Raw genomic sequence first — 26,451 nt, 5'->3', positions numbered from 1 at the left:
GAGTTTGGCAAGTGAGTCTGACCCCTTGCTCAATGCAGGAATCCATATTAAAATATATCTGACAGATGACTGTCGAACTTTCTCTTCAGTGCCTCTAGTGTTAGAGTGTCCATCAACTCCTGGGGTAATTGGTTCTAATTCACCGTGTTCTAACAGTTAGGAAGTTTTTCCTGATATTCAAGCAGTTTGTCTGCATTCTTCTTAAAGTGCAGTGTCCAAAAATGGACACAATACAGTACTTGAAATGAGGCCTAATCAGTGTTGAATAGAAGGGACCTAGCATTTGGATATTATACTTCTGTTAATGCAGCCTAAAATAACATTTGCCTTTTTTTTGCAGCCGCTTCATCATATTGGCTCATATCCAGCTTATGGTCTACAGTAATTCCAATATCCTTTTCACCTGCAGTATTACTGGGCCAAGTACCCATTTTGTGACTGCATTTGTAACTTGCAACTGTCTGTCTTTGCAGTGGTTATAACTGTTTTGGTGGAGAATTACAGAGCTCAGTTGGTCAAGTGTAACTTTTAAATATAATTTGTTTGATGGGAAAAAATAGAAAAATAATTATTAAATATAACATCTTTGTTGGGAAAAGAAATAAGTGTAGTTAAAAAAATACTCCAGGATGTCTGGATCATACAACAGCATGGAATATGCATATATATGCTACAAAAATTACATAAATGATTCTGAAAGGATACATTTCAATTTGAAGTTTATCTGTTTATGAAACACAAGTGGTTTTCTTGGGTTTCCTCTTTCCCTTGTGATGCTATTTAGTTCTGCTTCAGATAAATCCCCATCACATATTTGCTGTTGATAGATTACTACACCCAGAAAAGTAGGTGGGATCAGATTGAACAAGTGCTGCTGAGAAACACCATCACATTCAGATAATCAAGTCAACTGCACTGGACATTTCTTTGCAAGCTGAATTGCTACAGATCCTGAAGAATACAATCAGAAAGACAGGTAATCATTCTCCTTTCTACCCCCCCCCTTTTGCTCCACTACAGCTGAGCAGAAATATATGAGAATTCTTCATGTATTAATTACATATATTAATTACATATCATATATGAGAAATGTGTGGAATCTAAGTAGCTTCAGTACATTTAGATTAAGCTCTGAATAGTTTATATATATATATATTTTCATTATCTGACTTATTTACTTCTTGGTTTATTGCAAGGGCCAAACTATGTGCTACAGACAATCTACTGTTAGAGCTCAAATCATATTGTATCCTAAACCTTTGTGCCTGATTTAGAAGAGGTAGCCATGTTATGTCTGTGGTAGCATATCAGGAAAAAACAAATGAGAAATAAAAAATAAAGAAGACAAAAACACTGTGGCACCTCAATAACCAGCTGCTGTATTTTAACCAGAGCTCTTGTGGACAAGTTCTCTTCCTCGGACATAACAGTATGAGGTGTTAGAGTCAGACATTAAGAATCTCATGTCTGAGGAAGTGGACCTGTCCGTGAAAGCTCACGTTAAAAAATAGCAATTATCTTTAAGGTACCACAACATATTTGCTCTTCATGCCTGAGAAATCAGAGGCAAACAAAGTTCTGCTTAGCTTTCAATCAGCTATCAAAAAGCAAAGCAAGCTAATTTGCTGATTATGTGAGTGAGAAGATCTGCAGTGAGATGGATGCTTCCTCTTCCCTAACTGGGGAGCTTGTGTTGACTCACAATCTTGTCTGGGACTAGTCTAGAAATACTGTACAGGCAAAGAGAGAAAAGTTTTACTGACTTGAAGATGTAATGGTGGAACCGTAAGAGATGGTAGGGGAGAAACAAGGCTATCTAACCTCTGTTAGGATCTCTTAGCAAATGTTTCCTACACCCACATTGAAAGGATTCGTCCTCAAGCATTGTGCTTGCAAGGACACTGCAAAGAGATGCTGCGAAGAAGTTAGGAAACAGGAAAGCAGAACTAGCTGCTGTTTTTAGAATCAACAATCATGTCCGAATTATTAACAGGCTCAGTTTGGCTAATTATTTTTTTAAAAAAATGTTTTTTACAGTAACATCTCTTTACATCATGGTGAACTGCAACAGCTCCATCAAGATTGATAAGAACATCCTTATAGTTGAACTAATTTCTTCCAGCCTGGTCACTTTCTTTGGAATCATATTGAACATCTTTGCCATGTGGGTGTTCTGCTTCAAACTGGGCAGGCTGACAGAGACCAGAATCTACATGATCAGCTTAGCTGTGGCAGACTTAATGCTTGCCCTCACCCTGCCTTTCAAAATGTATTTTCATAACAACAACTCGCCCATTGATCTCTTTTGCAGAATCATATTCTGCCTGTATTGCATGAATATGCCAATGAGCATCAATACCATCACTTTAATAGCCTTGGACCGGTACATTGCAATTAAACATCCTTTGAAAGCCAAAGTAATAAGGTCTCCAAGGAATTCAGTCATCATCTGTTTATTTCTTTGGCTCTGTTGTTTCCTTTTTACCATGTCACATTTTCATCTTAGTAAAGAAAAACAAGAACTTTGTTTTTATGAAACTTCTGTTGAAAATCTTCCTCATATCCCAATCAAATTTACCGTTTTCTTTTTCATACCGCTGGTAATCTTGTTGTTTTGTTCCATACAAGTCATCCGACGCCTGAAGAAGAAACAGAACACTAATCTACAGGAGGAAAAGTTAACCCACAAAGCAATTCGTCTGGTCTCAGTGAACTTGGTCATCTTCATTATATGCTTTCTGCCTTTCCACTTAAGTCTGCTGGCTAAATACCTGGTAGATGCATCTCGATGTGACCTGATCAGCAGTATTAACAAAACATTGCATGCAACTTCAATAATGGCAAATCAAAACTGCTGCTTGGACGCCATCTGCTATTATTTGGTTGCCAAGGAGTTTCAGCAAGCTGCCACTCACTTGACTCCTTTCAAGGTGATGCAATCAAAGTCCAACTTAACAGAAGATTCACAGCTTTAAAGTTAAACTCCTGATTTCAGGATGCAGTTTTAAAGAACATACAGTACAGTGTCTGAGCATTACAAGTAATCAAGACAAATTACATCAAATAAAGCACAACAGAAATGTCACAAGAATTTTTTTTAATGGGGGTTGTATTCATCTGAATTCAAAGCTTTCAACAATAGGATTGTCTACAAGTTGTCATTGACATGAATGAGATTACATTCTGATTTAATGTCTGTTTCTCAAAATGCTGAATGTCTCCATAGCTGATATAGGATCTTTGTAGTTAGCTTTTAGGTTCTTTTTTCATATAAAAATGGCACTGTCTCTGAGCAAGAAGTACGCTTCTTCTGTCAGCTAAAAGTTCCAAACAGTTTCTTGTTCTCAAAAAATAATACTTTCTAAAAAATATCTCTGCTCCAGCATACAAACAGTGATATACTTATTAGTAAGTGAACGTATTTTAATGATGGGCAATTATTTGTACAGTGCTCTCCACCATACAAATAATTGCCTATCATCAAAATATGTTCACTAATAATAAGCTACCACAAGCAATGTTGAATCAGGACTCTCTGTAGCCAGACCAGCCACAAGCCTTGCAAACTGAGCTGTACGGTTGAAGGATCCCATCATGCCATCTAGGACCATTACTTTCAACCAGGCTTTATAAAATCTTAGCTGTAGATTTCACTCTCTGAATTTGTCTCACCATCAAGGGAGATGTTCCTTGGCTCATGTTCTAGGGCAGTGGTGTCGAACTGTGGCCCTCCAGATGTTTTTGGCCTTCAACTCCCAGAAATCCTGGCCAGCAGAGGTGGTGGTGAAGGCTTCTGGGAGTTGAAGTCCAAGAACATCTGGAGGGCCACAGTTCGACACCACTGTTCTAGGGTCTTTCCTTGCATTGTTGTGTTTTACAACCTGGTCCGCCTATCCTGGACTAAAGTCCCTGCCTTTGGTCACTTTGCTACTGCTTCCAGGACATGCCCTGTATTTGCACTGACACATTGAGCTAAATAGCTGTTTGTTTGTTTGTTTGAACATGTACTAATAGGATGCTTTTCAGGATAGTCTATAGAAGGCAGTTCACATGAATATAATTTATAAATATGATTAAATAAAATAATAATACAACCATTTAGATCCAGAATTTGACTGACCATTTGGGCTGTAACGATTTTTTTTCTGAGTTTCAGTTATTATTCTCAGAAAAGAAAAGGGGTTCTGGAGCTAAATGTTGGATTCCGGGGTGTTTCTATTCAGAATTCCAAGCAATCATCCAGCTAGCTCTTCTTTCCCCTCCCCATGATGTTTAGACTCTGTGCCTCCTAAAAAAGCCATCCAATGTTCTGTGACAACGGTGTCTATCCTCATGGAGTCTTCTAAATTTTGTTTATGTTTCTTTTCTGTCCCACCCCACCCCCACCCCCACCAGGTTGGTCTGGCCCCTTACTTTTGTGAGTAGACAGTGCCATTCTAGATACATGAGGACAGGCACCTGGAGAAAGTGTTTGTTGTGATACAACAGTTTGTGTAAATATAAAGGGATCTGCTTTTTTCTAACAACATTTCTGAAGAGTGAATCATTTAATGAGCTCCTTGATACTACCTCTCCTGTAGGAATTTTATTATTCATGTAAAATTTATCCATTAGGAAAATTACATGGGGCGATTGAGACCATATCTGAACACTGTTTCTCTGAAGGCCCAGAAATATTGTTGTGAGAACTACTTTCTCAATGACTGAGTTGGGTGTCATTCAATTTGATTTGTGCTTCATATAAAAACACTTGAAATAGGTTTTTTCCTAAGCATTTGTCACCGTCATTATCATCATCATCATCATCATCTTCACAATAACAACTATACCCAGAAAGTAACTCTAAATAAGACAAAGTAAGTTAATCTTTTAAAATAATATAAACCATATGGAAATATGAAGGGGGACATAGAAGACCAGCTGAAATACTGATAAGTTATAAAACCAATGCCCTGGATCCATTTCTGTCGGGCTTCAGGCTGCGCCATAGCATGGAAACGGCATTGGTCACCCTGCTGGATGACCTACTTAGGGAGGCCAACAGGGGCAAAATGTCCTTGCTCGTCCTCCTTGATATCTCAGCCACCTTTGATACCATTGACCACGGTATCCTCCTGGGGAGGCTCTCCGAATTGGGAATTGTGGCCTTGCTCTCACTTGGCTCTGGTCCTTCTTGGAGGGCCGTCCTCAGAGAGTGCAGCTTGGGTAGAATGTATTGGCCTTGTGGTCCTTCAGTTCTGGGGTTTTGCACGGTTCGATCATCTCCCTAATGCTGTTTAACATCTATATGAGGCCATTGGAGGGACGTGGAGCTTTGTGTCACCAATATGCTGAAGACACCCAGCTTTACATCTCCTGTTTTCTGTCTGCAGTGGATGCCGTCCCTTGGGTGCTGCCTGGAGACCATTCTGGAATGGATGCAGTCAAATGGACTAAGGTTAAACCTAGACAAGACGGGGACTCTCACCATGCTGGTCCATTCATTCATAGTCTCAAGAACAGACTACTGTAATACTCTCTACGTGGGGCTTCCTTTGAGATTGATGCGGAAGCTTCAGATGGTCCAGAACTCAGTGCCCAGGCTATTAACAGGGCTGAAAAGATTTCACCATATTTCCCCCACCTTTGCCACCTTACACTGGCTATCTATCTGCTTCCACATTGATTTCAAGGTGTTAACCATTACATAGAAATGTAATGGTTAACATTTGGCTTTTTGGCGCCAGGCAAAGACCTTTGCTTAACCAGCATTTTAATTAAATAGTATTATTTAGCTGGCCATATGAGCAGCAGGATTTATTAATATTAATGTTTTAATGATTGTTTTAAATATAGGATATTATTATAATATTGCCTATTTTTATGGTTTAAAGGTTTTTAAAGTTTTAATACTGTTGTACGCCATGCAGAGACCACTGGTAATAGCACAGCTATAAATAAATAAATAAATAAATAAATAAATAAATAAATAAATAAATAAATAAATAATAAATAAACAAATAAACAAATAAATAAATAAAAAGCCCTTAACGGTTTAAGACCTCAATACCTGGCTTTCTTTCACCCAGTTCTATCCGTATCACCCTCTCCAATCAGGCTGGGCCACTGAGGGGCTTAAAGCCAAGAGAGGCCCTGTGGGAAAAAAACCAGAAATCAGCCCTTCTCGACAGTGGCCTCTCACCTTTGGAACAACTTACCTATTGAGATCTGCCTGGCTCCCTCGCTGAGGGCCTTCAAGACTAACCTGAAGTCATGGCTATACAGGCAGGCCTTCCCTACCTAGCCTATCTCCCATTTTCTTATTTTTCTTTTCTCTCCTTCTTATTCTTCTCCCCCACCTTTCTTTTTTCCTTTCCCATCTTGGATTAATCTAGATTTTATCTTAGTTTATTTTTATATTATATGTAAACCGCCCAGAGTAGACACGTTCTAGATGGGCAGTATATAAATCCAATAAATAAATAAATAAATTATACATGTGGAGTTACATACTTACCACCTTATAATTAGCAAGTAAAGAGATCCAACCCTGAACAGAAAGAGCTGGTATTTGCTTCTATACAAAAGAGATGACAACTGAGGATTAGAGCTAACTAACTTAGAAGTAACTAGCCAAAATTCAGAATAAAACAGAAGGAAATATCTGTTGCATGGCTGCATACCCACCCAAGCTAGTCTTAAACTTTTTAGGCTGGAAGCTTATTTTAACTGAACATGTAAACAGTCCATTTCCTCTTTCCCAGCATTCAAATATTCAGTGAAAAGCCCCCCCTTTTTTTTAAGAATAAGTGTCCTCTGCCTTACTTCACTACAAACTGAAAATGGTGTGGAATGTAACAACATGGAGGTGCTATTCTCTGAATTCCAACAGGATTCTGATCATGATCTTCTTTAGCATTTTTGGACAGGACATAAAATATGTCTTCTTCTTCTTCTTCTCTTTACATATGCCACACAAATGTAAATTTCTGTTGGTCAGATGGACACCCAATTTAAAAATGTTCTTGCCCAGCTTCAATCCCACATCAACAATGCCCACCTTAGCTACTGTACTACAGTCAACCCTCGACTTACAAACTTAATCCGTTCTGGAAGGAAGTTTGTAAGTCGAAAAGTTCGTAAGTCGAATCAGCATTTCCCATAGGAATGCATTGAAAATCAATTAATCCGTTCCGGCTGTTTTTGGTTCTTAGGTCGAGGGGCGGTTTGTAACTCGAACCATTAGTTCCCATAGGAACTAATGCAAAGCTGGTTAATCCATTCCTACCATTAGGGGCAGAATTTTTTTCTTTTTTTTCCTTTTAACCTAAGATGACTTAGGAAAGAAAAGAGGAAAGGGAAGAGGGAGGGAAGGAGGGGACAGACACCTTTTCAGCCGAATACATTGAAAAGCACCTTTTCAGCCAATCAAGCCAATACAAGCATCTTTTGGGGAAAAGGGGAGCAGCAAAGGAGGGAGGGAACACCTTTTAAAAATCCAAAAATCAAAAAATTTTAAAAAGCCAAAAAATAAAAATACAGTCCGTACAGCACTGTACCAGGCAGTACCAAGCAGTCTGAAAACTGTCTCCAAATCCACTCTCAAAACATTGGGAAGAGTGAGGAAGCAAAGAGGCCAACGGTTAACTGAAAGTTCAAATTTCATGCTTTCCCCACCTCCCCCGTGGTTTTTTCGGTTCGTAACTCGAATCTAAGTTTGCAAGTCGAGTCAATATTTTTCTATCAGAGTGGTTTTTAAGTCAAAATGTTTGTAATTAGGGCCGTTTGTAAGTCAAGGGTTGACTGTACAGTGATCAGAGCTAAGTGAGCAACTTGTGGCTCTCTGTATGTTGCAGTTCCTATAAACAACAGGCAGCATAACCAACAGTGAAGGATGATGGGACTTTTATCATCTGGAACACCAAAGTATATTCAACCCTAGGTCTTATGTAAGATTAGAACTGGGAAGATCCAGATCCAAATTCCTATTCAAGGAATTAGAAGATGGCTAGATGACCCTGGGTCAATTAGTCTGCCCCAGTTAAGCAGGCAGGCAACTTAAGTGCCTATGCAAGGAGGAAAAGGAGGAGGTTCTGTAGGGGACATCCTTTTGAGGAAGGGGTCAATCTGCAAGCTTCCTGTGGAATGGACCCTCCCTTGTGCAAGCAGTGTGTTGTAGCAAAAGTGTGGCAGAAAGGATGTGTGCACTATACCAGGGAAGAGTCAAGTGTGACCTGTGGGCCAAAGGTGTCAGCAGGGGATTTCTGAACACCACCCAGAGCATTCCAGATTTCCCCAATCTAGTCAGTGCTTTCAAACAAACAAACAAACAAACAAACAAACAAACAAACAAACAAACAAGCAGGCTACTATCAGTTTTAGAGTCCTCCAGAAACATCACATTTTCCTACAGAGGACTTGCAGGATCGTCCTCAGCTGCCCAGCCCACAAAACCAGTTGCAGTTTGAGGGGATTTTTTAATTGGCCTGTTATGGCTTATGGCAAGTCCCAGGGCAATAATTTGTAAAAAATAATAATAATAATAAAAATTAAAAAAAGACCCCAACCTACAAGGTGAGGTTAGAACGGTTTGTTTGGTTTGGTTTGGTTTGGTACTTGCAGGAACATTGCAACACATGAAATGACTTCAGTCATTTCACATGACAGTCCCAATGTGGTTTTTAAAAGTGCACATTGGTGCCATTTTTAAACTGCACCAGGGCTTCAGTCCCACCTACTTCCCTGCACTGGTCTGGAGTTCAATACATGGCATAAACAAAGTTGCTGGACCTGCTCCCCAGGCAAGAACAGTGTCAATGCCTGGCCAGTGCTAGGGAGGTTTCTCTATCAACTCAGCACTGGCTGGCCAGTGATGATTTTGCTAAGGGGGCAGCTCCAACAGCTCCTTTTCCCCATCATAGCAACTGCTTCAGGCTGCTCTAACCCTGGTACTATTACAAGCGGTGGGAAGCTTCCCAGTGCTGACCAATCTGCAGGCCAGGGACTGCTCCGTCTCCTGGTTTAATGCAATAACATGTAGTTCCTGTCTTCAGTTCCAGATTTGGGGGGGGGGGGGGGCACCTTGCTGAACCAGTCATAAACTGCCTCTGTCTCACAGGTTCTTAATTACTTCTTTCCACCACCTCTAGCTTCTCCTAAACAGCCATCACAGTTATCACACAGCTTAAGATTCAAACTGACACTACAGTCAGCAGAGCTGTCCCACTGCAAGTTAAAGAACATATTGGGGGGGGGGGGGCAAAAAAGATGGGTTTCATGGGATTTCAGAACTATACAGTCACATGACTATGTGTGTTTAGAGCACATACTGTAGCTGGGAATAACCCAGATTTGCATTTGCATTGTACAGATAATTCTGTTTCTGGTGTCCATTTCTAAGATCCTCAGATTTTATCTTCCTTCTTAGTGCATCACAAAATGCGGTGGAAACTATACCACAAGACAAATTCTGTTCTGGTGAAAAACAGCTGCTCATAAGCAGGAAGGAAGCTGACTGATCAAAGTGTGAAGCATGCGGTAAACATCCAGAAAACGGCAGAATTTTTTCATGTTGTGAAAAACCAGCTATTGAGATACTGAATCCTGGATAGAATATGCCTTTAAGTATTGGAAGGAAGAACTGTCAAGGATTTATTGATGGCACTGAAGATGGCAGACTAGCTGAAGGTAAAGTTTTCAATTTCTATGTCTCTTCTTGTTCCAGTTTTATCACATGTTTACTTATAACTAGTTTGTTAGTTATTGACCCTACCATCAGAAAGAGAAAGGCAGTTACCTCAGGCAGCCCCACATTTTTCCCCAACAGTGAAAGGGGCCTTCCCTCAGTCATTCTCCTCATTTGGAGGACAGAGCCAGCTAGATACTTGCAGTCTGGGACTCCCCCCCTCCCGCCCCACTTGTTTTGCTATGGATTATGGAAAGTCCTAGAGGCAGGAATTTGGAAAAGAGCCCCCAAACTAAAAGGAAGGTTAGCATTTTAAAGAGTTGAGTTTAAACAGTGGAACCAATTCCCTTGAGAGGTGGTGAATGCTCCAGCACTAGAGGCATTCAAGAGAAACTTAGACCACTGGTTCTTAACCTTGGGTTACTCAGGTGTTTTGGACTGCAAATCCCAGAAGCCTTCACCACCAGCTGTACTGACTGGGGTTTCTGGGAGTTGCAGTTCAAAAAAGCATCTGAGTAACAAAGGTTAAGAACCACTGACTTAGACAACCACCTGGCAGATATCCTTTGATTTGCAGACCTGCATCAAGCAGGGGGTTGGACTTGATTGCTTTATAGGCCCAACTTCACCATTCTATGATTTTATGATTCTGTGATTAATGGAAAATAAGGATGGATCTGAGTCAGATTATAGGCTTGGTGTGAAGAACTACAGGATTTTTTTGTTTGCTTCGTCTTCTAAAAGTATTACAATCCTAAATGCATCCAGAATAAATGAGTCATGTGTGTCAAATAGCCTGTACCAAAGGGAACCCAGTGACTCTTAAGTGCAGAGAAAAATGCAGTCCTATCAACAGTGTTGAAGTCTCAGTCAGATTCACTGCCTAGATGTAACTTGGTGGGGTGCACCTCTCTTTGGTCCATTTTGTCCTTTGTGTCAAATAGCTAAGAATCCCTAGCTATAATTAAGGAGCAAGGACACATATGGCTCTTTGGATTTGTGGAACTGTCAGTCAAACCACATCCCTGTACTAATCTTAGAACACACTAGCTTTCTACTCACACAGAACAGATTCTACTCTTACTGTTGCTGCTGCTGATAAACTTTATACTCCATGTTTCCATATAAAATTCCACAAGCAGCTAACTAGAAAATATGCAATAAAAATAGCCAACCTACTAAAAACAAAAATTCCAGGGTCCTTGCCATATTTATGGTTGTTTTACTGTGACAGACGACAGTGGTAGTTTAAAGACTGCCTAACTCCAGTTGATAGTCTCAGATAAGCTACACCAGTGACCCCCAACCTTTTTGGACACTGTGGACCAGTTTACCATGCATGGGGGGGATTTGTGTGCATCTGTGTATGTGTGTGCGAGTACGTCTGTGCGTGCATGGGGGAACGGGGGATGCATCCAAGTGATTTAACAGGTGTACTTTAGTCAGAACTATCAACCACCATCTCAAATTTTATTTGTCATGAATCAACGTCTGATGTAATGGGCTGCAGTTTACAAAAATTTACACTTAGTCAAGTTTGTTGGTTTTTAAGGTGTTATGTGCAATCAAAAATAGAGTAAGCACTAACAATAAACTGTTATGTACAATGATAAGACAGGAGCAGGTAAAACGTCAGAGAATAGAAGCAAGTAAATGTAAACCTTAAAACAGAGCAGAATACTGTAAGCTACAGTGTAATAGGCCCAAAATCTGCTCAAATAAAAAGATTTTTGTTTTAAAAACTGCCAGCAGACTTATATCACAGAGGTGGCTAAATAGGCCTTCCTTGGTAGGAGATTCCAAAGTCTGACCATAGCCACTGAGAAGGCGCTCTCTCGAGTTCCTGATTGTACATCAGATGTCAATAGGACAGAGATTATGGAAGATCTCAGCACAGAGCAGGCTTTCAAATAGCCTTGTCCATTGAGAGCTTTCTAGAGCATTAATTTTCACTGATATCCAAAAACAGATAATAGCTACTATAATACAATCCCTGCCCCAGCAGACTGCTCTGTCTGCAGCAGCACCAATGATGAAACAAAGTTTTAAACAGTCTTCAAAACAGCCCTTTCCTCCAGAGCCCATTAAAGCAATCCTGCCAAGACACAACTTTCACACTGCCTACCTCTAGGAATGGGCATTATTTGGCACACTTTGCTTCCACTGAAAATATCATTCTTGGCCAGTGCCTGACCTACAGCTCAGTCCCAGCCGGTGGGAAGAGGAAGGAGCAAAGTTGGTCCTTCATTCAAATATTCCTACCACCCCTCTGAAGGCTGGATTACATCTACCCTGGCATCTACAGGTTCTGGCCAATGCACCAAAAATCTCCACTCAGTACTTTGGCTAAGGCCCAAAGGTGTTGGGAGTTGAATGAATAACTTTAATGCAGTATAAAACCATGTTAGGAGTTGTAACCATGCCTTCTAATGTCATCTTGCCTTCAGAGGGCTGTGGGAATCTGCAGATAATTCTCTATTATTAACACCAAACATAAATTCATATCAGTTTATGGTTATCTTCCTGACATTTGTGTTGGAAACAGTAGTGGCTCACTTGTCAAGGGAAGAGTTCTAACATACTTGATGGGTTGATTCCACTTCCCATAGCTGGTCAATCCAGCTGCAAGAATGATCAACAATACACAAACTGCAATCACAATGCTAATTGGTGTGCCATATGCTACCTGGGGGCATGTTCGTGTGGTAATAACTATGAAGCTCCAAGTCAGCCTCATAACTACTATTCAGCCAAATATTATAGGTTATAAGAACAAAAAATTATCTAGATCAGTGGTTCCCAACCTTGGGTAACTCAGGTAAACTTGGACTGCAATTCCCAGAAGCCTTCATTGCCAGCTGTGCTGACCAAGGTTTCTGGGTGTTGTCATCCAAGAACACCTGAGTTTGCCAAGGTAGGGAACCACTGATCTATATAGACATCTAATAGATTTACAAGTTAGAATTCAGAAAATTCAGCATTGAAATCAGATAAGGACTTTGGATGATCTGGAAGATGCAAAAGAAATAGATTTTTAGAAGGCATGTTTGGAATTGGAAGAGCCTTAAACTTACTGGGGCTGTCAATTATTCTTCTCCTCCTCCCCGCTGCTCCCGGCCATGGGTGAGGTATCAAAGGTTGTTGCCATCCAAGCAACAATATGTGAACAAGTTCTTCCTAAATGGTATGGTTAGTCTGACTATAATTAATCACACAGAGACAGAGTCAACAATTTTCAGTTAAGACAGGCAACCCTCAGATTTATCATTTTATTCGTGTTAGATCAGATCCACCACAGTATCAAGAGGAAAGTTCTTCCCATTGCTCTACAGAGCCTATAGCACTGAAGAATGTCAAGATACACATCCCATCAGTAACAGTTTTGTCACATAACCCAGACTTGATGCAGTAGCTCCATTTATAGTAGTTTAAGTGTGACTAGTGAGACTCTTAATTGGCTGAATAACTCAGTAAAGTTGGGAGTTTGAATCCCATCCGTGCTTTCCAAGAGAGGAGCCAGCCTGTGTGGCCTTGTGCAAGCTGCACAATCCCAGTGTGTCACTAGAACTGGTGGCTGGTAAACCATTTCTGGGTACTTTATACCTCGAAGACCCTAGAAACAATGGTCAGAATCAACTGGACAGCTCATAACTGTAACTGGCCTGATTCTTTGGTCTAAACACAGCTGCAAGCTCCAATCAGAGGGGGATTTGATAAGTAAACATTTAAGTAAGTCTCATTTATAAGTTAGCACTAAGAACTGAATTCATCATTTTAGGCCAAGTGAAAGATTTCACTCAAAACATGTGGCACTGAGCAATCATCAAAGGCTGGTCTCTTAGGTTGCTAAATATAGAATTACATGCTTTATTCACTCATGTTATGGGTACCCACATGATGTGTCATCCAGACATTGACTCCTCATGTTTTTCCTTGACCTTTTGCTAGATTTTAGAGAGCCCACTTAAAAAGAAAAGAAGAAGAGCACAGTCTCAGATGATGTACATGGTTTCAGTGTTATTCTTCTTTCTTTTTTAAAAGAATGGAGGCAGTGAATGTGTCAGACAGGTGCTAGGTAAGGTAAAAGGTAAAGGTTCCCCTTAACATTTAGTCCAGTTGTGTCTGAATATAGGCGGTGGTGCTCATCCCCATTTCCAAACCATAGAGCCAACGTTTGTCTGAAGACAGTTTCCGTGGTCAGCGCGACTAGACACGGAACGCCGGTGCTATGTAATCCAGCTGCTATTATGACCAAAATTCTGTTGGGGAAAACCACACTTATAACAACAACCGTGCAAGTGGTTTTCCCATTTTGCTTGCTGTCTGTCATGTCGTCAGGCATATAACCAGGCAAACAATTTCCTCTGCAAGTGAATGAGAGGGGACATGACAGATGGCCTGCTCTCAGATTTTACTTGTGTAAATGCCCTTCTGGGACTGCTTATAATATACAGTATAACTCAGGTAGATGGATAGCTCAGTGATTTAGGTATCTGGGATCGCTTAGTGCCATAGGATTCTTTCTGGCCTACATTTCTAGTTGGTCATCATGTTTCTAATTAGTAATTCTTTCGATTAAGGTTAAAATATTTTTCTACCTTTTATGTAAAATTACAGTACAATGAAAAAACTGCAGAATCAAGTGAAAAGGCACTATTTTTAGTCTTTTTAAAAACATTGTCATGGTAAGACAATACACACTAATCACCCATCTACAGAAAAAGACAAACGCCTGTCTCACAGCCATAAATATGTACTGCACTCCCAAGCCAACTACACCAGAGCACAGGTTGCTGTCCTCTGAAGATGCCAGCCACAGAGACTGGTGAAACGTTAGGAAGAACAACCTCCAGAACACGTCCAAAGAGCCTGAAAAACCCACAACAACCATTAGATCCCTGCCGTGAAAGCCTTCGTGAATATATTGAACGCCTCTCCGGGGAGGAAACAGTCAGACAGACCCAGAGACTAGAAACACTCCGAAGCAAAAGAGCACACCTACTATGTTCCTTAACATTTCTACTACGCTGCAGATACAAAAACCATACCAGCCTTCCTCAGGACAGAAAGGACCATCATTTCTCCACAGGTCAGCCACATCTATGACCGCCTGGAACATGCCCTCCTACAGGAAAGAATCCACACAACCCGCAAAAACTGGACTCCACAGAGAAAGAACTACTAGGCCTACACATCACTATCAGCCAAAAAATGAGAAGCCAAGATTGGGACAAGATCGATACCCTCTCCTACAGAAAGATTGAAAAGGAAATGATGAACCACACAGCCAGACAAAAACAGAAATTCAACAAATGCCAAACAAGCCAACAGAAACCTACACTAGACACTACGCGCATCATCATCAACTTATCGGGACACCAACTCTCCCCAGAAGAAACCTCAGTCTTAAGCAAAGGAGGAAATTTTGCAATCACACCCAGTAAAATTCCTGTGGAAGACATAATTGCTAACATGGAATCAGCATTATATCATCTTCCAGAAGAAAAAGCAGAGGAAATAAGAGGGGAAGTGACTAGGATCCTACGGAAAGCAAACCCCCCAAAAGCAACATAAGAAGAAAGGAGAGAAATGCCATCAGGTCCCTGAACTCAGACCCGGACATCATCATCCTGCCAGCAGACAAAGGCAATGCCACAGTAATCATGGAAACAGAAAAATACAAGGACAAAATCAGAGAACTTCTAGACCATTTGCTATATAAATTACAACATTTGCTTCCACCATCCATAGGACCAATGCCGATCATTATTGTGATGTTCTGATCTTCCCAACAGGTCTCCTCTTTTCCTGCATCTTCACAGGGACTTGAAGTTCTTGAGAAAGCATCATATAGGGAAGGGTGTTTGCCTGTTTCTCAAACTACAGTCCTTAATTTAACTGCACAACCACAACTCCTTTTAATTACACAACCAATCCTATCCTTTTTTCTCTCTCAAACCACAAACCTCAGGGTAGAAACAAACATTACAACTAGCTTATGACTAAAGCTGAAAACACATTGGTGCTGGAGATTCTGTAATTCAGACTGGTTTTTTTTAAAAAATAAGACTTCAAAGGAGTATTGTGCTTCAGTCCTGAAGGTTCATTGCGAAAAACAGCAAACTAATTTGCAAATTATGTGATGTGAGAAAATCTCCTGCTGCATAGTTAAAGGCATCCAGCAGTTAAAGAATTCAATCTTCTACTCACAGTCTACCTATAATGTCTGTTTCTGGTCCTGGTTTAATTGTATAATCACATTCCCTCTGTTGTAGAAAAGAACTAAGAATTTATTATTCAGAATATTGCTCATTCTGCTTTAACCTTGTTTCATACTGACCCCAATAAATGTCATCGGATCTGGAAAACAGATTCATAGATATGGAAAAACAAGTATCCTCAAGTATGAGCTACAGTCCATTTTCCTAATGATATTGTGTACTTTTTCAGCTCTTGAGGTTCTTTCCTTCCTCCCTTTTCTGTGCAGGTACAGCTGTTTTTGTTAAATAAGGTCTGGAACTTAGAGAAATGCATTGCCATGTGATTCTTTTCATCACAGGAAAATAATAGAACACTGAACAGGAAATGTTCAAAGAAGCAACTTGAGCAGCCAGACTTGTCATCATATTAGGAAGACTAGAAGCAAAGACAAAGATATGCCTGAAGTGGAAGTCTAAAAGAAGAATCCCGGATCTGTTTGCGTGGAATACCTTGAGAACTGAGTGGTATGTTCTGACTTTTCACAATCTTCCAATTGTTTGGATTAGGCTTTTATTCTTAAATTGTTCTGCCTCGTTCACAAAATTTTACCAGAAGGTCCAAACATGATCATCTTTATTTTGTATCCTTCCAAGTGCTTCTTTAGATTTTTACCAAAAAAGCATAATAGGTTCATAATGGGGTTTTTAAACTAACTATGCTAGTAGAGTCATGCAGATTTTTGTTTTTGGTGCCAGAATTCTGTAGCCTGGCTATGATGTCTGTGGATTTCTAGGAATTTACAAAGTTTCACAGCTCTAGTTCAGAACTAATCTGCCTGGAAGTCTATTGTGAAAATACACTATTAGTGCAATTCCCTCTGATAGCTGTAGTGCAGCTCATCACCACTTAAATTTCCCAGAAAAAGTCTCCCTACATGTTCTAGCAGGTTGCAACCCACAATAATATGTACTCAGACTTGCTTGTAATCTGGTAGTCACTAAAAATATAGAGTCCAGAACTTCTGAAACAAACACTTTGCAAGTCAGATGTGTTGCTCATCTGCTCTTGGTTTATCTCCTGTTTTTCAAACATACTTTTTAATTTCATAAAGATGCAATTTCCTGTATTTGTAACATAATACAACCATATTAAATATTTATTCCTAAATTATAGCAGTACATTATATTTGTCTGAATTGTAGCTCACCTTTTTTTTCCAAAATAGCACTATGTGATATAACACAGATAGAACACAAAATATACAAAAAGTCTGAAGCTATAAACAGATGCTAATCATAATGGATTGCATTCAGGATCTACCTTCAGTGAATAAAACTGCTATCCTTACAGAAGGTGCTCCCACTCAATTTTCAGAGGGCATCCATGTGACAAACCCAGACCTACTGGGATATGTCACACAGTTACACTAAGCTGCCACCAACCATTCCCTATAAGAAGTCACACAGACCAGGGATGGATTTTCAAACAATAAAAAGAATAAGGTTTATTTTAAATACACACAGGGAAAAATAAACAATCAGGTGAATAGGATAAAGTAACGTGGCTTATTCTCACTCATACAAGCATACAGTTTGGTTCACACAGAACCCTTAAGTTGAAGCACAGACCCTGAACCTATCAGTTCTGGCTAACCAACAGACACCTGAACCTATCAGGTTGGTACTCTGACACACAGAAGTACCCTGTCTGACACACAGACTCCCACAACAGCTTCTTCTTCCCAGCTGCTGCTTCGTCACATCCCAGTGTCTCTCAGTGTCTCCACACACCACACACGCATCACATTTATATACAGTACAGCCCCTCCTCCTGATGTCCCGCCTTCCACTCCCCATAGGATGGAACTTTCCCTCCAAACCCATGACAGACAGGTAACATCAGTGCTGTATGTAACACCTCCCCTCTTTATAAGTTGTTTTGTAGGGGGAAAGCTAAGGTGCTTTTCACCAAAAAACAACCTGTATAAAATACACAACAACAGTTATACATACCATATTATACTTACTCATACTTACATTCTAAGTTAACCATAGCAATTAGGCATTTAAACATTTACCATATACATTACATCAATTTACCTTTATTCATACAAACCAAATTCTAAACCAGGTACATTTTACTTTTTGTCATCCTTATATACACATAGTCCATGTTTCTTTCGCCGTCTTCATTCTTCAGGTCTTCTTGATAAGGCGTCAGCAACACAGTTCACTGACCCTCTGACCACCTTCACTTCAAAGTCATAGTCCTGTAGGTTTAAAGCCCACCTCATAAGTTTGCTATTGTGGGTTTTCATTGTCTTTAACCATTGCAATGGTGAATGGTCAGTACACAGAATAAAATGTCTTCCCCAGATGTAAGGCTTGGCCTTCTGGATCGCGTAGACTATGGCCAAACACTCCTTCTCCACGGTTGCCAAATGTCTCTCACCTTTTTGAAGTTTCCTACTCAGGTAGGACACTGGATGCTGGTCACCATTCTCATCCTCCTGGCACAAAACCGCTCCTACCCCGCTGTTAGACGCATCGGTGTAGATGATGAACTCCCGGTCGAAGTCTGGAGCACGCAGGACAGGATAGTTGATTAGCGCCTCCTTCAACCTCTGGAACGCCTCCTCACAGTCGCTGGTCCACGGGATGCGGTCATCAGCCTTCTTCCTCGTCAGATCGGTCAGCGGAGCCGCAATCTCGCTAAACCTCGGGATGAACTTTCTGTAGTAGCCCACCAACCCAAGAAATGATTTGACTTTTTTCTTGGTGTTGGGTCTAGGCCAATCACGAACTGCTTCTATTTTGGCCTCCAGGGGTTTTATCACTCCTCCCCCTACCATGTGACCCAAGTATTTTATTTCTGGGCTACCCAGCTGACACTTGCTGGCCTTTACTGTTAGCCCTGCTGCACTTAACCTCTGCAGCACTAACTCCAGGTGTATCAGGTGATCTTCCCAGGTATTACTGAAGATCCCTATGTCGTCAATGTAGGCCACTGTAAAGTCACTGAGCCCTGCCAAGGTCTGGTCCATCAGCCTTTGGAATGTGGCTGGTGCATTTCTGAGACCAAAGCTCAGGACTCGAAACTCATAGAGACCAAAAGGGCTGCAAAAGGCAGTCTTTTCTTGATCCCTGGGATCAATTCTTAATTGCCAATATCCCTTTACCAGGTCCAATGATGAGATGAACCGACAACCCCCTATGGTTTCAATCAGGTTGTCTAGCCTGGGCATTGGGTAGGCATCAGGAGTGGTTACACGGTTTAATTTCCTGTAATCGACACAAAACCTAATGCTCCCATCAGGCTTGTCCACAAGGACTATCGGAGAGGACCAAGGACTAGAAGAGGGGACGATTATGTTCTCCCTCAGCATCTCGTCCAGCTCCTTCCGCACCTTGTCCCTATAGGGTCCCGTTACTCGGTATGGGGATACTGCTTGCGGGGGTGCATCCCCTGTGTGGATCCGATGCATCACTCCCTTCACTATCCCCGGCTTGTTGGAAAACACCTGTTGATATTTACTAAGCAGCATTTTTAGTTCTTGCTGCTGGTCTTGGGTGAGTGCAGGACTGATCTTTACCTCCTCTGGGTTGTATTTTACTTCCCCTCTACCCTCCCAGAAGGGTAATTCCGCTTCCTCACTCTCAGCTGCTTTTATCGCGAATAAAACCCTCTGTTCCCCTCTGTAGTAGGGTTTTAGGGCATTCACATGAACCACCCTCCTTGCTTGGTTCTCCTCCTGCTCTATAAGGTAGTTCAGGTCTGACATCTTGGAAATGACCCTATATGGTCCTGCCCATTTGAGCTGCAGTTTATTCTCTCTGCAGGGCCTAAGCCAAAGCACTTCCTCCCCTGGGTCAAAGTGCCTCTCTCTAGCTTTGTGGTCATACCATGTTTTCTGTCTGACCTTCTGAGCTTGCAGGTTTTCTGCTGCCAGCTCTAGATTTCTCCTTAGGTCATTCATCAAGGTGTCTATGTAAGTCACAACGTCTTGTGGGTCATCCTGGGTGATCTGCTCCCAATTTTGTTTGATCAAATCAAGGGGCCCTTTCACCCTTCTCCCAAATAAAAGTTCAAATGGACTGAACCCGGTACTGGCTTGTGGCACTGATCGATAAGCAAACAAAAGGGATTGCAGCTTCTGGTCCCAATTGTTTGGATTCTCTGCCAAGTAAGCCCTAATCATGCGCATTAGAGTCCCATTGAACTTCTCAGTTAACCCATTACTTTCAGGATGATAAGCAGTGGTTTCCTTGTGCTTAATTCCACAGATTTGCCATAAGCGTTTCATGAGCTTTGATGTGAACGATGCGCCCAAATCTGTGATTATCTCTGAGGCAAATCCCATCCTGGACATATACCCCACCAAAGCATCGGCCACTGTGTTAGTTTCAATGTTAGCCAAGGGTATGGCTTCAGGATACCTTGTGGCATGGTCCACAATTGTTAGAATGAACCTGTTCCCCCTCTTTGTGGCCTTGGGCAAAGGTCCCACAATATCCACCCCTATGCATTTGAACGGAGTGTCAATCACAGGCAAAGGGCACAACTTTGCTTTGGTCCTGTCGCGGTTATTCCCCTGCCTTTGACACACATCACATTGTTTACAGAACTCCCTGATCTGCTTCCCTATGTCAGGCCAGTAGAAATTCTGTGTGATTCTCTGCTGTGTTTTGTTCACCCCTAAGTGTGCAGCAAACATGTCAGAGTGACCCCTTTGTAAGATCATGGGGCGATACTTTTCAGGTACCACCAGCTGACTTCTGATCCCATCTCCCCCTTTTGAGATATTTCTCAGGGTCTCTCTATATAAAATCCCCTTTTTCTCCAGAAATCTCACTGGGGTTTCAGGTGTTAGCTGGGCGTCAGTCACCTGTTCAAAACACTTTTGGAGAGTGGCGTCTGCCTTTTGCTCCTGTCCAAATCTGCTGTCTGTGGTTAAGGTTTCCACCACAGCTTCTGAACTCCCCTCTGCTTCCGTCTCGGGCTCATCATTACCCCCCTGAACTGTCCCCGTGGTGGCTTGTGAGCGTGTAATCACTAGCACCCGTTTCACATGTTCAGCCAGGTCATTTCCCACGAGCACGGCTGCTGGCAGAGTCGATGAAATCGCTAGCCTCCAAACTCCCCTCCAGCCTTGAAAGTTGACAGGTACCTCTGCTACTGGCAGAGAGATTACCTGCCCCTCAATCCCTGCCACCTTCATGCTCTCATTTGGGATTATAAACTCCCTAGGAATAATATCTGGATGGCACAGGGTTACCTGGGAACAAGTGTCCCGCAGCCCCCTATACTGACGGTCAAGTATTCCTACGTCCACCCCTGCTGTCTCAAACAACTGAGAATCTGTTTTTACCAGCAAGCAGCGCTTTACCTCCACAAGAGGACCATTTTCCTCAGCCTGATCAGCAGAGGTAGCTGTTCCAGACTGAGTAGCCATGGCAACAGGCTCCCTCAGTGACACTGAGCCTTGCTCTTTCTGGACACAGAACACAGCTTTTGACTTGGTTCCACTAGACTCCTGAGGCACCATTCCTTTTAGCTGCTTTAATTTCTCACACTCTGAGATTAGATGGCCCTTTCCCTGACAGAAATAACATTTTCTGGTGTATTTTGATTCTCTCTCATCTTGTTTTGGTTTTCCCTCCAAAATCTGAGGTCTTAGTTTCATGTCTGAGGGCTTCCCTTCACCATGGGCCCCTCCCCCTTGCTGGCTTTTCCCTGGTCCCTGAGAGTACTTGCTGTAGGTTTCTTTGGGTTTACCTACAGATTTCCCCTCACCCAAGGGCTTTCTTATTTGGGAAATAAAATCTGCGATCTCTGCGGCTTCTGCCACAGACCTCGGTTTCCTTTCCCTCACCTGGAATTTCAATTCCCCATGCAGGACTGAATAGAACTGTTCCAGTGCTATCAAGTCTTTAAGCTGCTCATAGGTCTCTGTCCCCTCCTGAGATAGCCATTTCTCAAGCAGCCTCACCAATTGGGCCCCCACTTGGGTAAAAGTCTGCTCTGGCTTCTTGGTGAGGGACCTGAATCTTTGTCTCAGCTGCTCCGCATTTATCCCATGTCTGGCAAACACCAGTTTTTTAAACTCTGCAAAATCTTTCATCAGTTCCTCAGGCATCTCGGCATAGACCTCAGCCAGGCTACCACTGATTAAAGATCGCATGATGGTCATCTTCTCAGTTTCCCTCACTGAGAAGTCCACAAACGCTCTTTCCACTAGGGAAAAGAACACCTCAGGACAATCTCCCTTGTGGTACACAGGGAATTTCTTCAGGTCAGCCTTAGACAATTGGCCTCCCTCAGAATCCCTATTATTATTATTGTTCTGGTTCATCAGTTCCAGTTTTCTTAATTCAAACGCCATTTTCTCTCTCTCCATTCTTTCTTCCCTCTCCATTCTCTCTATTTCAAATTGCCGCTGTTTCTCTCTTTCCCTTTCTTCTCTTTCCCTTTCCTCCATTTCAAATTGCCTCATCCTCAGTTCATGCTGTTGGGCTAGGAGCAATTTTCTAAGTTCTGGGTTCTGCTCTCCTGTGCTGTCACCCTGCACTGAGCCAAATTCATCCTCAGAACCTTGGTCAATCTGGGGGTCTTTCACTTCACTCATTTCGGCCATCTGGCTTCGAGTCAAGGGCATAATCCCCCCTCAGAACAGGCTGCTTTAAAAAGTCAAGCCTCAAAATAAAACGACCACTTTTTTCCTTCTTGCCTCAGAACCAGCTCTCCCTAGAGATTGCTGCTGTTCTTCAGCACTAACTTGTAACAGTAGCGAGTCAGAGCCTGCCCCCCTCTGCTGGGCCTCTCAGCTGGCAAGCTAGATCACTGTTACTACGCAGTTTTGCCTCAGCTTTTTCCCGCCAAAACTAGGCTGCCTCAGAGCACCTTAATCTAAGTCTCCCCAGTTGGCACGTTCTTCTACTAGCGCACCTCCCCGTGAGGTACACCTAGAAGATTACCTACGCGCCTCAGACTGTCCCTGACTAGACCCCCCTTGCTCTGGGCACACCTGCCAAGGCTTTGCTGGACCGCTGGACAACTGGACCAGTCGTATCCCACACGCTGGACACCAATCAATGTGACAAACCCAGACCTACTGGGATATGTCACACAGTTACACTAAGCTGCCACCAACCATTCCCTATAAGAAGTCACACAGACCAGGGATGGATTTTCAAACAATAAAAAGAATAAGGTTTATTTTAAATACACACAGGGAAAAATAAACAATCAGGTGAATAGGATAAAGTAACGTGGCTTATTCTCACTCATACAAGCATACAGTTTGGTTCACACAGAACCCTTAAGTTGAAGCACAGACCCTGAACCTATCAGTTCTGGCTAACCAACAGACACCTGAACCTATCAGGTTGGTACTCTGACACACAGAAGTACCCTGTCTGACACACAGACTCCCACAACAGCTTCTTCTTCCCAGCTGCTGCTTCGTCACATCCCAGTGTCTCTCAGTGTCTCCACACACCACACACGCATCACATTTATATACAGTACAGCCCCTCCTCCTGATGTCCCGCCTTCCACTCCCCATAGGATGGAACTTTCCCTCCAAACCCATGACAGACAGGTAACATCAGTGCTGTATGTAACAATCCATTTCCCACCTTCCCACAGCTCACCCTATTCAGCATGAGCCACTGACTTTTGCGTAGCATTTTCGGATGGATAGTTGTGTAGAATTCCAATTTTACTAGTCCCGTCAAAGAGATCTGAATCCAACATGCCCAGCATGAATGATAATGGCATTATGAAAGTAATAACAATGTTTCTTTTACAGGAAAAGCATGACCCAAGATCCAAACGACAATGTGTACTGCAACAACACCATCAACCAGAGTCAAACCATAGATGTCACTGAAACAATTGTTTATATCCCAGTGTGCTTCTTTGGAATCATCCTAAATGCCTTTGCCATATGGGTATTCTGCTGCAGAATGGGCAAATGGACTGAAACTAGAGTGTATATGACCAATCTTGCCCTTTCAGACTTCTTATTTGTCTGTATTTTGCCTCTCAAAATAATTTATAGGGCACAAACTGTGACTATCCCATGTCTGATCATGGAATGTGCATACTTTATTAATCGCTACATGAGTGTCTTCCTTATCACTATTACAGCACTTGATCGATACATTGCCATAACTTACCCACTCAGAGCAAAGGATATAAGGTCTCCTCTGAAGTCAGTTGTTGTCTGTGGGGTTCTTTGGACCTTAATGATAAGTCTTTTATGTATAGCTAAAGTGATGGATGACCGAACAAAAGGAATTTGTTTTAGAAAGATTAACAAAGAACCATCACCACATCTTTTTGCCAGTGTCATCTGGGGATTTTTAATACCCTTAACCATCTTGAGCTTCTGTTCAATTGAAGTCACAAGAAAACTCAAGAAGAAGAAAAGGACCCACCCGCATGAAGCAAGGCTGATCCAGAAAGCAATCAACATAATTTGTGCAAACATAATAGTGTTCATTATATGCTTTTTACCACTGCATGTTGCAATCCTCATTCAGTTCATAGCTGACTCCACAGATGCTAGCTGCACTAAAAGAGCCAAAATTAGCATCTTTTTGGACCATGCAGGAATTCTTGCCAACACCAACTGCTGCTTGGATGCCATTTGCTATTACTTTGTAAACAAGGAATTTCAAGAGGTGTCCCTGGAACTAACAACTAAGTATCAAAGCCCTGAAAATGAGGACTCAGATGCTTTTTAGTAAAGAAAAGAGTAAATGACCAGATAACGTTGAGAACTACAAACCTTTCTCCAAATGGTTTTTCTCTTCTGCTCCCATGTAGCTGAACAGCTTAGATATTGATGTCATAGTAGCTTTTTCTACTACTTTTTAAGCATTTCTCTCAAGGAGTTTTTTCAATATTCTGATTAACCTTATACAGAAACTCTACCCATCTTGTCCAGGGTTTACAGAGGTAAGGGGAAGGGGACAAATGGAGAAAACTAGATGCTTGGCAATTTATCTTCTGGATGTATATTCTACTTTCATGTCTTCATTATACTGTACTTTGCTTCTGCCATTCTGAATACACAGATGTGCTTTTAGAATATGATCTCTTATCTGGCTGGTATTTGTTTCTGGTCCTTCTGATATTTGGCTATTGCTGCTCGATGTGGAACCCAGCCCATCCAACTTACCTTTTGTCTCACAGGAACGATAACTGGATTCCTCCTGAAGTTTGATGAAATGGGACCACTAGGACAGAGATCACCTCTGGAAAGGGGTGCAGTAACCACAGTACCTCCACTGAGAAAGCCCTACTATATGTGGATGAATGTGTGTGCATATAGATACATATGTACGTAGGTAACTGCAGCTCAGAATAATGCTCATGCTGTGAAAATTGATCTTGCTAATTCCCTAGAAAATCAGTAGGGCTGGATGTACAGACCATCCTCCCTTGTGTGATCAATAAATGCACCGGGAAGGGAGGGAGGTGCTGTATGGAGTCGTAGGACTACTGTGAGCTGGACTGCATCCAAACATTGCTCTTCCTTGCACTTCTGCTCTGGTCGAGCCAGAGACTTATGACATTTCTGAGCTGGCTGCTGCACCATTAACAAAATTAATCAACTATGCAAATGTTTGCCACTAGCAACAGATGTTTATCCCACAGTCTTTATTGAACCGATCTCCCCTCTAAATGCTATAACAAGGCCATTGTATTGTTTATTCCCTCTTTGTACATCGTCATACATTTTGTGTCTATTTCATTATCTTTTAAATTTTAAAAATTAAAAATCTAATTTTTCCACCCATAACAAGTAAACTATGTCCTTAAGCAAGGAAAATTTGGGAATCATGGAATACTGAATAAGAGTTAAGAAAATATGTGCATAACTCAGACTACAGTGGACCCTCTACTTACGGAATTAATCCGTATTAGAATGGTGGCTGCAAGTTGAAAAGTCTGTAGGTCGAATCTCCATTGACTTACATTGCATTGAAAACTGATTCATCCCATAACTGGCAGTTTGTATTCTATTTTTGTTCCATTTTGGTTTTTTTCTGGTCTGTAAGTCGATTCTCCGGCTGCAAGTTGAATCTAAATTTTGCGGCCAGAGAAGTCTGTAAGTCGAGCCGTCTGTAAGTCGAGCCGTCTGTAAGTCGAGGGTGCACTGTATATTCCTACATACACTTAAATTTTGCCTAGAACTGTGACACAACTAATGCTATCACTGAATTACATGGTCTTCTCTTCCTTCTGTTTACAATCTATCCTTCCTTTCTTTCCTCTTCTCTTTGTGTGTGTGGGTACCTCAGAGGTATACAAGTAGTGGTATCGTATCACACCACTGGTGAAGTGGGCTTTACTTCATAAATGCCTGTGCTACGATAAATTCATTACTCTTCAAACTGTCATATTCCTTTTTTTATATATCTTACACACATGGCAATTTCCAATATCATTTTTAGCATTGCTTTTAAAAATAGCTTATCTGGTTGCAGAGCCACAGGTTGGGAGTTTGATTCCCCACAGTGCCTCCTTGACAGCCCTGCAATTCTAAGATTCTAATATTATTTTTAAAAATACCCC

The 26,451-nt window shown here is 41.7% G+C and overlaps 1 protein-coding gene across 2 annotated transcripts; it reads left to right on the top strand.

Annotated features, from left to right (window-relative positions):
• On the top strand, positions 1-26,270 carry GPR35 (G protein-coupled receptor 35). Of its 2 annotated transcripts, XM_078389236.1 has the most exons (4): positions 803-976; positions 9,407-9,666; positions 16,224-16,389; positions 23,675-26,270. In XM_078389236.1, the coding sequence occupies exon 4, from the start codon at positions 23,682-23,684 to the stop codon at positions 24,612-24,614; it is 933 nt and encodes a 310-aa protein (XP_078245362.1). In that variant the 5' UTR covers positions 803-976; positions 9,407-9,666; positions 16,224-16,389; positions 23,675-23,681; the 3' UTR covers positions 24,615-26,270. The 2 variants fall into 2 exon arrangements, with proteins under 2 accessions (XP_072852027.2, XP_078245362.1); XM_072995926.2 differs by lacking the exons at positions 9,407-9,666; positions 16,224-16,389; positions 23,675-26,270 and adding an exon at positions 2,038-4,528 and having other exon boundaries at positions 1-976.
• The last annotated feature ends 181 nt before the right edge of the window (positions 26,271-26,451 follow it).

Source organism: Pogona vitticeps, chromosome 3 (assembly GCF_051106095.1).
Source record: "Pogona vitticeps strain Pit_001003342236 chromosome 3, PviZW2.1, whole genome shotgun sequence".
NCBI lineage: Eukaryota > Metazoa > Chordata > Lepidosauria > Squamata > Agamidae > Pogona > Pogona vitticeps.
Note: the sequence above shows the minus strand (reverse complement) of the source record. Positions and strands in the feature narration are given on the sequence as shown.

Excerpts from the sequence above, each read along its gene's own strand:
- GPR35 (XM_078389236.1), top strand. The coding sequence starts at position 23,682 with ATGACCCAAGATCCAAACGACAATGTGTACTGCAACAACACCATCAAC.